Raw genomic sequence first — 11517 nt, forward strand, 5'->3', positions numbered from 1 at the left:
TTGAGGGTGTGGAGTTTTGTGATCTGAACACATTCACCATCCCTATGAATGAACAGAATGCATAAAACACATGCAGCAGCTCATCATTCATGGGCCCTATGGTTGGCTAAAGACAGTGAGGAGATATCGGATGGTTGCTGTTCATTGGCCCTGCCTGAAAAGGAGGAGTTGGCTCACCCTGTATCCCCAGGAGCTCTTATGCAATTCAGATAGGTGTGGAGTTTGAACTGGGGCCAAGCAGGTGAGTTAGTAAAGTTGAGCAGGAAAGCAATGGAAATGTACACACTGAGTTTCCATGAGAGAAGAAGAAGAGGGGAAGTTGTAGATGGATTTGGTCACAGTTTGCCAAGAACCACAAAGCTTGCAGTTGGGCTGCCAGAAAATCAAGGCAGCAGCAACCTCATCTTGGAAACTGGGAGCACAGAGTGTAGGTAATATCTCATCTGGCATTATGCAAACTGCTACATATTACATATCATCATGACTAAGGCACCTTTTTCGGAAACCCAACAAGTGCATTGAATAAGTGTGGGGCTTTGTTGAAGAAAACAACAACAGCAATCTATCCAACTCCCTAACTTCAGCCTCTACTTATTGGCTGCTGTGGAGTAAATCTAAAGCCAGTAAAATTGAAGAGTCAAACCCTAAAATGTTAACATTACACATAGCCATAGAGTGAACAGTCCAGTAGCGCAGAAGAGACTTTCCTACCATGGAAAGAGAGGAAGGCAGTACTGCAAATCAACATAGCCTCTCTCAGAGACTTATGGGGCAGATCCTTTGCATATTCAAGAGTGTCCTTGGGTTATGATAAAAAAGTGAAGATGATGGTCATGGCAATGCAATCAAAAGTACACCTGTTTGGTATGTGTTGAGCTTCACTCAAACTATTGCAGTCATCATCTTGACCTTTTTTAAAATCACATCCTGTAGACATTCCTGACATATCTTAGAATGCTTGAAGAAGACATTGCAGGTGTCTTGCAATTTCTACAAAATCTTGAATTACAATGGGAAGTGGGGGCAGGGAAGTTAATCCAAGCAAACTTAATGTGCCTTACAAAACCAGTTTCTACATTTGGCAGAAGCTGTTTCCAAAAACAAAGTCAAAGGTACTTCTCAATGAGAGGTGATGAAGTCTTGAATCAGCAGCCAGATGTTTTTTACCTCAAAGACAGTGCACTGGTCAAAGGCATTGGTGACCATTGCTATCAACTGAAAACAACCTCTGAACCCAGAATATCCCAAATAAGTTCAAATTAGGTTCATTCACAAGATTGAAGCAGAGAGAAGAACGTTTCTATTGTTAGAATTTTAATGTGATTCAACCCCAGAATGGCCTCTCCCAAGAACCATGTAGATATGTAGAAAATGGGACAAAATAGGAAGCAAATATTAGAAGAAATTGCATTATGTTGCCTACAGACATAACCCAAAGAGCTTTGCCCTATTATACTAAAAAAAATCATTCGAATGCAGTTGGAATTAGATGTTGGACAGCTGAGGCTACTTCAGGATGAAGCTTTTTCTTCTAATGGTGAGCTTTATTCCTCTGTATGTTTCTGATTTCATATGGACAGTGTGGGTAGACAGCAGTTGTTTCTTTGAGATGTTCCAAGGAAGGAAGGAAGGAAGGAAGGAAGGAAGGAAGGAAGGAAGGAAGGAAGGAAGGAAGGAAGGCAGGCAGGCAGGCAGGAAGGAAGGAGAGAGAGAGAAAGAGAGAGAGAGAGAGAGAGAGAGAGAGAGAGAGAGAAAGAAAGAAAGAAAGAAAGAAAGAAAGAAAGAAAGAAAGAAAGAAAGAAAGAAAGAAAGAAAGAAAGAAAGAAAGAAGAAATGGAGGTAGGTAACTTGGAACAGTTTGGGGCAGTGATTAAGACAGCAAGCTAGAAACTGGGAGACTATGATTTCTAGTCTGACCTTGGGCATGAAGTCAACTAGGTAACCTTGGCCCACTCTGTTTCAGCCCTAGGAAGAAGGCAAAGGCAAATCATTTTCAAAATCTTGCCAAGAAAACTGCAGTGACTTGCACAGCCATGAGTCAACAAGGAGTCAAAGGCATACATTCCTACCCATCCACCCACACATGTACACACACATACACACACAACCCTTGTGTGTGTATGCAGGAGGGGGCAAAGAACCTTTTGCTTGGGGTGACCAAAAGGAAAAAAAAACAAGGTCTGTGTTAGGACCTGAAGCTTCATGGAGATTATCTGGAGGAGAGGAATATTGGATCTTAATTTATTTATTTTATTTTATTATTCAAACTTCTATACCGCCCTTCTCCTTTCGGACTCAGGGCGGTGAACAGCCAAAATAAAAACATTTATACATAACATTACAATTAAAAACAGATTTAAAATAATTAATAAATTTGGCCCATAATTTAAAATTTGTCAATTTAAAATCAGTATCAAAATTTTAAAAACCAACCCTAAAATCAAGACAGACCGGCTAACTGAAAAAAGTAAGATTTAGGGCCCGACGAAAAGTCCTGAGGTCGGAGATCACTCGTATCTCTGGGGGTAGATTGTTCCAAAGGGTAGGTGCCACCACAGGAGAAGGCTCTCCTCCTGGAGGTCGCCAGCCGGCATTGTCTGGCCGACGGCACGCTGAGGAGGCCCTCTCCCGCTCTGTGGGAGCGAACTGGCCGGTGGGAGGCTATTGGTGGCAGAAGGCGGTCCCGTAAGTACCCCAGCCCCAAGCCATGGAGCGCTTTAAAGGTGATCACCAACACCTTGAAGCGCACCCGGAAGTCCACTGGAAGCCAATGCAGCTCGCGCAGGAGAGGAGTCACATGGGAGCGCCCTGTCGCTCCCATAATCCCCCGCATGGCCGCATTCTGCACCAGTTGGAGCCTCCGGGTGTACCCCAAGTGGAGCCCCATGTAGAGAGCATTACAATAGTCCAGACGAGAGGTGACGAGTGCTTGAGTGACCGTGCATAGGGAGTCCTGGTCCAGAAAGGGGCGCAACTGGCGTATCAGGCGAACCTGATAAAAAGCCCCCCTGGCCACGGCCGTCATGTGCCCTTCTAAAGACAGCCGTGCATCCAGGAGGACACCCAAGTTGCGGGCCCTCTCCGTGGGGGCCAATGATTCGCCCCCAATAACCAGCGATGGTGTCAGCTGGCTATACCGGGACGCCGGCAGCCACAGCCACTCAGTCTTGGAAGGGTTGAGTCGAAGCCTGTTTCTCCCCATCCAGACCCGCACGGCCTCCAGGCACTGGGACATCACTTCCAAGGCATCGTTGGGATGGTCTGGGGTGGAAATGTATAGCTGAGTATCATCAGCATACTGATGGAACTCCACCCCAAAACCACGGATGATGTCACCCAGCGGCTTCACATAAATGTTGAACAGGAGGGGTGAGAGGACTGACCCTTGTGGCACCCCACAGACAAGGCGCCTTGGGGTCGACCGCTGCCCCCCTGTCAACATGGATTGCGACCGGTCGGAGAGATAGGAGGAGAACCACCGCAAAACGGTGCCCCCCACTCCCAGTCCCTCCAGCCGGCGCAACATGATACCATGGTCGATGGTATCAAAAGCCACTGAGAGGTCTAATAGGACCAGGATAGAGGAATAACCCCTATCCTGGGCCCTCCAGAGATCATCCACCAACGCGACCCATGCCGTTTCCGTGCTATACCCAGGTCTGAAGCCGGACTGGAGCGGATCCAAATAGACAGCTTCATCTAGGTACTGGGGAAGCTGTCGTGCCACCACACTCTCAACAACCTTCGCAATAAAATGAAGGTTGGAGACTGGACGATAGTTAGCCAAAACAGCCGGATCCAGGGATGGCTTCTTGAGGAGAGGCCTCACCACCGCCTCTTTCAAGGCGGCCGGCAGGACACCCTCACTCAAAGAAGCATTGATAATCCCCTGGAGCCAGCCTCGTGTAACCTCCCGGGAAGCCAGCACCAACCAGGAAGGACACGGGTCCAATAAACATGTGGTCGCGTTCAGCCATCCCAAGATCCTGTCCACATCCTCGGGAGCCACAGGATCGAACTCCTCCCAGATAACACTCTCAAGGCCTGCCTCAGTCATCTCATCTGAACTAACCCAGTCGGCGGCCAAGTCTTCCCGAATCTGAGTTATTTTATCATCCAGATACTGTACAAAGTCCTCAGCTTGGCCCTCCAAGGGGTCCTCCCGCGCTCCCAGATGGAGAAGGGAGCGGGTCACCCTAAACAGGGTGGCTGGGCGGTTATCTGATGATGCGATAAGAGTGGCAAAATAGCTAGATTTCGCCGCTTTTATCGCCACTAGGTAGGTCTTAATATGAGACCTTACCAGTGTCAAGTCAGATTCGGAACGACTGGCCCTCCAACCGCTCTCTAGGCGTCCTTTCCGGCGCTTCATCTCTCTCAGCTCCTCGGAGAACCAAGAAGCTAAGTGAGTTCGGTGCCGGGTCAGAGGCTGCAAAGGCACGACCCAGTCCAAAGCCCCGGCAGCTGCCCTATCCCAGGCGGCCACCAGGTCATCAGCCGAGTCATGAGCTAGAGTCTCAGGAAATGGCCCAAGCTCCATCTGGAACCTATCAGGGTCCATCAGGCGCCTAGGGCGGAACCACCTGGTCGGCTCCACCTCCCTGCGATGGGGTGCAGCGGTCAGAAAGTCAAGTTGAAGGAGCGAGTGGTCAGACCATGACAAGGGTTCAATATCTACATCCCCTATAGCAAGGCCACTCAACCACTGATCAGAGATAAAAACTAAGTCCAGAGTGTGTCCCCCCATATGAGTAGGGCCGTGAATTACTTGGGTCAGGTCCATGGCCGTCATGGAAGCCATGAACTCCCGAGCTACCTCAGATGTTTCACCGATGGATGGCAGGTTGAAATCCCCCATGACCACAAGTCTGGGGGTATCAGCCGCCACCTCGGCTATAACATTGAGGAGTTCGGGCAGGGTCGTTGCCATGTGGCAGGGTGCCAGGTATGTGATCAACAGACCCATCTGCACCCCACGACCCCACTTCACAAAAAGGGACTCACATCCGGCTATCTGAGGTACAGTGGTCTCCCTCGGATCAAGACCTTCTCTTAGAATGACCGCCACCCCCCCCCGCCCCTGCCCTGAGCTCTCGGCTGATGAAATGCACAGAAGCCTGATGGGCACATCTCCACAAGGGGAACTCCCCCCTCATGGCCCAACCAGGTCTCCGTGATACCTGCCAGGTCCGCTCCCCCCTCCTGAATAAAATCACAAATGAGGGGGGCTTTATTTACTACGGACCTGGCATTACACAACATCAGCCGGAGACTCGGGCCCTGAGACTCTGAGCAGCCTGGGGAACGGGAAGAGCTAAGGGGACCGGGGCACGCAATCGCTCGGAGATAGCGAGCGCGTGTCCCCACCACATGATACGGCCCCCTGCTCCCGCCATACCTGCCCCTCCCACTCAGCGTATTAATGGAGAAGCCCTCACTAGAGGGCATTCTAACAGTCCCCTTTCCCCCAGAGGCCGTACCCCCTATGGCACCATTAATAGCAGCCGGACTAGTCTCCAACCCCCGTGGGTTTTTTTCCCCCAAACCCACATAACCTCCCCACCCCTCAGAGCCCCTTAAAAGTCTATTTAAAAATGTCTTTAAAAAACCCCTCAATCCCCTTTTTGCGACATGCCACCTCTCGGGGTCCCAAGATCTGTCATTAAGGTGGGCCCTCAATAACATAGAGGACCAGGCCTGCGAGAGGGGGGAATCTCACAGCGCAAGAAGCTTTGCCCTAGAATACATTTAAAACACTAGAGTGATAATACAAATTTGGCCTAGACATGGCCTAGGGGTCTATAAGGATGGTTTCCAATGTCCAGGAAGCAAGACTAAGTTAATCGGAAGAGTCACCACTACCCTCTCACGGTAATGGGTAGGAGTCCTCACGTTCTGTCCAGCTGGGGGAACTGTTAATGAGAAATCTTGGGTGAAAACAAAGGAGGGAGGTCTGCGATTGTATCTGGGAGATAAGAAAGCAGAGACCAATGCTCTCACCAGGGAATAAGTGCCAGAGACAGAGGGAGAAAGAATCTGCATGGCATGCAAGTGAGATGATCCTGAGAGGTGGGGATATCAGCATTGTTTGTAAGAATTTTATTTATTATGGTTGAAAACAAAAACCAAACTACATCATCTGCTTCAATTACAAAACACATCACTTACTCCATTTGCTTGATGCTATCAATGCAAAGGATAGCATTGCAGTGTATACCAGTCATCATGTGTCTATAATCAGAAGAAATCCAAAACGTGATGTCTGAGTTACATCTAATTTATTCCTTAGTATGTTCAATATATGCAATCAGCATTTTGTGTCAACCTGAGTAACCAGCTGCTCAGCCATTGGATGGACAAGCATTGGATGGATCTTCTACCTGCTGCTCAGCCAGAGAGGATGAAAAATGTCTAGAGGGCAGGCTTGACCACAGGTGGAAGTTGCTGTGTGATTATTTTTGAACTTCCCTGAACTTAATGCAAAAGTGGAAGACAAGGGAAGAAAGGCGAGGCCAGTCATTTTGTGAAAATGCTCTGTGTCCCAAGAAATGACAACCCATGACAAAATGTTATAGGACCAGGATTACAACCTCCCCAAAAAATATTTATGGAGCTTTTTCGTCTTACCTCTCTACCTCTAACATTGAAAGCCATGGGTCTTTGAGTTTGGGGAAACAGGCTGATAGAATAACTCCACCTTGCAGAGACTGGAAATCTGAATTGGTAGCTGAAGGTGTTCTAAAATTAGTTTGCACTAGCAAAATTTATTTGAAATCACATACTGTTGTATCAAACCCACATGGCTCTTGCTTGTTAGAGTAGAAGAATGACTAAACATGTTTTAAATCTTCAAAAGAGCTTATACTTCTGACTGCCTGTGGGTGCTAAATGTTGACATTAAAATGATATTCAAAAAAACAAATGATTAAATGAGGTGAATTTAGAGTACTCAGATCAAAGGCAAATAAGAACAACTTAACATACGTAGGTAAAACCGGGCTAGAAAGAATATGCACATAAAAGCCTATGAAAAAGGAAAAAAGACACATTGTACCTTTACAGGGAGGATATCTGAGAAGTGGGTGTGGCTCACTGATGACGCCTTAATAGGCAGAAATAGCTATCTGAGTCTCCCAGAGAGCAACACAGAGTTGCAGTTTGTCAGCAGAAAAAAGGCCCAGAAACTTGTGAATGAGATTTCACAGAACCAGGGCTGTAGAACAACTTAACATACGTAGATAAAACCTGACTTTTTTCTGAAGGCTTGGTATACAGTTTCCTGCTTGAGGAGTGGGTTGGATTAGAATACCTCCAAGGTCCTTCCAACTCTGTTATTCTGTTCTGTTCCCTCCACCCCCCAGTCTTGAATATATCCAAGACTATGGGCCTCTCAGAACCTCCAATTTGCCCTCCCCATTAAAATAGTGATTCCATTTGACAAAATTTAACACCCTTGCCTCATTAGGATGGAGGACAAATTTTGCAGACAGTTAGAGCAGTTCATTTCTACATTACTATTGCCAATTCTGTCCCATGGATTTCTCTTCCCCCAAATTCTCTATGCTGCTCAATTCTATTTGCTAGACTGAAATGCTGGTGAATAGATGGTGGCCATCAGACTTACTAAAAATTTAGTTAGGGCATTTTGGACTACATACAAATTATGCACACATAGGAAAGAAAATTGGGACAAGCAGAAGACAGAACCACAGAAAACAATTTCAAAAGGCTTTATTTTTAGCAATGTACATTCAAAAGTAAAAAAAGTGCATAGCACTGAAATAATCACTTTTGACTAGAAATATACAGGAAAAAATGAAGCAATACATGGAACTTTTCACATCTTTGTAACTTTTGCATAGCTCACTATACAAATACATTTTTATCCAAGCCTGGCACTCTTTTACCTGTGCCACAATGGGAATGAGACTTTGATTGAATGGCTGTAGCCTCCATCTTGACTTTTTTAATACTTTCCCACCACCAGACACCCCTGAGATCCATTGAAAAATAGTGTTATTGTATCTTTGATGAAAAGATACAATAACACTATTGTAATACAATAAAAGATGAAAAGCTCATTTTTACTCTTCCTTTCCTAAATACAATATATCACCCCCACCACCCAGACTTCCTTTTCTTCTCATCTTGCTTGATAAAGTGTTCTTAGACATCTTGGGCACTGATGTGCAAACATTAAATTGACCTAATAAAAATGTGCCTTTGTATTCGTATTACATATTATGACATAGAAAGCAATTGCTGGCAGCCCTTTCATCAGATTTATCCCTTTCATTTGATACTTTTCTCCCAAGTTACACAGAGGAAGGAAGGATCAGGTGACAGATGGAGAGGATTAATAGTTACAATCACATTTTTTAAGCAAAAGAACAAAACACATTGCATTTACTTTTACAAGTGGAGTTTGACTGGATGCACCAGAAAATAATTCAGATTGTTTGCTCTTGATACTGTTTGCAAGACAGTTGTGCCCATAACTCAAGGCTTTTGGTCCACCTCCCTTGCATTTCTAATTGCACTTTTTATCTTGTATCATTGAAATGATGAAGTAGCAAAGATTTTGCCACATCTCAGAGCAGTACTCTTCAGCCACCTTTCTCTGATCCACATAATCAATATCTTCCACACAATCACTGGATTCTTTCTTTGGCTGTTGGGGTGTTGGTGTCTCTGGCTTGGCTTCCATAACCAGTCTAAGATGGGCAGTAGGTGGCCCGGTCTTACAGACTTTAGATTTTAAAAGAGTCTTGGGGTCCTTACAGAGATTCTTCTGCTTCTTTAGAGATCGAGTGATTTCCTTCCAGAAGACCTTCTGGTTTTCTGCATACCATGGGCAGGTAGGTGGGCTGCCAGAAAAAGCACAGGAAAAGGCATCTTTCCCTTTTTTGCAGTCTACCTTTAGCAGAGTGGTCTCTTTCTCATTTACAATCCAGGAACATTCAGCCTTCTCTTTATTTATAAACTTCCCTTTTGTGGGAGAGCCTCTTTGTCCTCTGTTTCTCTGGCTCTTGGCATTCCTATTATGTACAGCCTGGGCTCTTCCCCCTCTGCCATTATTCAGTCTCTCTCTTTTTCTCTCTTTCACTGTTTCACTATCAGCTTGTAGCAGTTGACAGAACATCATGAGGATACACAGCAGAGCAAAATATTTGGTCTTCATGTTTCCTAGTGCTTTTTGAAACCTGTTTTAGAAACAAAAGTCCCTTGTAAAAAATATGTATCTACCCTTATGTATGCTAGACATGCCCTAAAATAATCAATTATCTATTATCAGCAAAGATTGTAAAATAGGACATCAGTGCTACTCATAATGATATTTTTGAGCATGAACTCTTAAGACTGCTTAAGATAAATGGTGAAACTATTTCTTTTCCTCCTTCTAAGAAAGCCATAACATGATCACAATGTTCCTAAGTGGAGATACATGGGGCAATCTGAAGGGTTAATTGATATGAATTTGGTGACCTCCATTACTAATCTGGTGCTGAAGTTGGATGACATTTGGGAATGGTGTACACTAGATGTTTTTTCCTAACCTCTATTCAAGCAGATAATCAGCAGCAAGTGAATGGGGTTAGATGAAATTATTAGCCCAGTTTATAGCTGCTTTCTACTGAAATGAACTGAAAAAACATCATTTGAATGAAAAGTATTATTTATAACCATATCAATTCTTTATCAGCTAAAGAATTGCCAAAAGTAGGGATATCATACCCTAGAGAAATGGAGAAATGTTAAAAATGTAAAGAGAATAATATAACAAAGAAAATAATCAACAACTAAGGAAACCTATTTTGCTGTAGAATTTGAGGGATTCTATAGCATCTAAGCAGGGATTCAATTAGATTGTCAGTTAATGCAAAACTCTCATTGTGGAATAAACCTCATGTGGCAGGGTTATTGTGAGTTCCAGAGAGGAAAGACTGATAAAACAGCAAATATATGTTTAAACAGTTATGATGCCATAGCATTGGAAAATTCTATTTAAAAAGAACCCTACAACTCTTCACTCTTCTTATTTTAAAGTAATCATCTCAGCCATGAGTCACATCTTCTTTACTCCTTTCTAGTTCTGACAATTCAGATCATGGAACAAAATCTCCTCCAGTCAATCTGCAACTTTTTTAATATACGTGAAATGCAATTCTATTTCCCTTACAAATCTGTCCCATATTTCCTTCATTAGAACTATTCACATAAGTGAACTCAATCAATTTAAAACTACATTTACTGTGTAAAAGTACAGTAAACCAATTCATTCACATCGCAAAAAGTGAAGTCTACTTAGAGGGAAGACTCTCTATTTCATCAGAGGATTGGTCATCCAAAGTCTGACTTTCCTGGTAAGGGAAATAGCAAATTGACTTTCTGCAACTCAACTTTCCTGCCTTGCTAAAGATGGAAATCTAATACCATAATCCTCAGTCCACAGACTTCAAAGAGTTGAATCTGCACAGTTATATTAAGACTGTAATCTTACACAGACCTACCTGGGATTAAATATCACAATGAATTCTCAAGGGACATGCAATGCGCAAAGGCATTGGAATTCAGGTATTTTATGCTATGGTATAGTCCCACAGATTTATTACAAAGAGCCAAAGTTCATCTTGATATACTTGTGTTGGTTACCACTAATTACTGATAAGAAATCTTGGAAGCTGCAATCAGGAGCTGACATGATGGAGACTCAATACTTTTAATACTTTCCTACTAACTATCCACCCACCTATAGAAATCCCTACAATTTCCTATTTGTTGGGGAAAAGATACTATACCTTTCTGTTCTGGGGGGCAGTGGAAAATTGACTTGGTAACTTTTACAGAAAGAGAGATGGTGAGGAATGGATGAAGCAACGACTGGTTGGGGATAACTGTCAATAACAGCTCAGAAACAAACAACTACATGTAATATGTAGTTTGGTCTTCAGAAGGCAAGCAGGAAATCTAGTCTTGCAGTTCTGAGCAGTTTTTCACTGCTGATTAAAAAGCGCAAGAATACATACCTTTTGCTGTCTTATAAAAATCACGCTGGCACGCCTTTGAAGCATGGCACATTTCTGCTTATTTATATACTCAAGAGACACACCTACATGACTCCAGAATCCTATAGCTTCATGGTAGCAGATTTGTGTGGTTTACTCACTTACCAAGACACACCTTCTGAACAGACCAAATCAAATTTGCAATAGTAGAAAAAACAGGTGAGTACAATGCAGTGAAAGGTGTAGATTTGAGAAAGGGAAGGTATATATTAAGCTCTCCCATGCCCTGCCTGAGGCTGAGAGTAGAAACTTCCAATGGATAGTTGAATAGAAAGGTAAGAGCAGGGAAAGGTTTGCCAATGGATAGAAGGATAAAGTGATGGCATGAGTTGCCATGAAATGCAGCTAAGTCCTTGTCATCACCTTTTCTAAGTATAATGAACAGAAGTCCCATTCATTGCAGTGGAGTTTGCTTTTTCCTGCCAATCACCTTGTAGCAACACTGATTGAA

At 44.0% G+C, this 11517-nt stretch overlaps 1 protein-coding gene across 1 annotated transcript; it reads right to left on the reverse strand.

The window, feature by feature from the left end:
* Nucleotides 1-8398: 8398 nt before the first annotated feature.
* On the reverse strand, nt 8399-11155 carry LOC117660713 (fibroblast growth factor-binding protein 1). The gene is made up of 2 exons (XM_034408882.3): nt 11028-11155; nt 8399-9203 (listed from the first exon to the last, which is right to left on the reverse strand). The coding sequence occupies exon 2, from the start codon at nt 9179-9181 to the stop codon at nt 8531-8533; it is 651 nt and encodes a 216-aa protein (XP_034264773.2). The 5' UTR covers nt 9182-9203; nt 11028-11155; the 3' UTR covers nt 8399-8530.
* Between the last annotated feature and the right edge of the window lie 362 nt (nt 11156-11517).

Source organism: Pantherophis guttatus, chromosome 8, assembly GCF_059756535.1.
Source record: "Pantherophis guttatus breed Tessera chromosome 8, ASM5975653v1, whole genome shotgun sequence".
Classification (NCBI taxonomy): domain Eukaryota; kingdom Metazoa; phylum Chordata; class Lepidosauria; order Squamata; family Colubridae; genus Pantherophis; species Pantherophis guttatus.

Bases quoted from the DNA above. Each gene is read 5' to 3' on its own strand.
- LOC117660713 (XM_034408882.3), bottom strand. From the start codon at position 9,181: ATGAAGACCAAATATTTTGCTCTGCTGTGTATCCTCATGATGTTCTGT.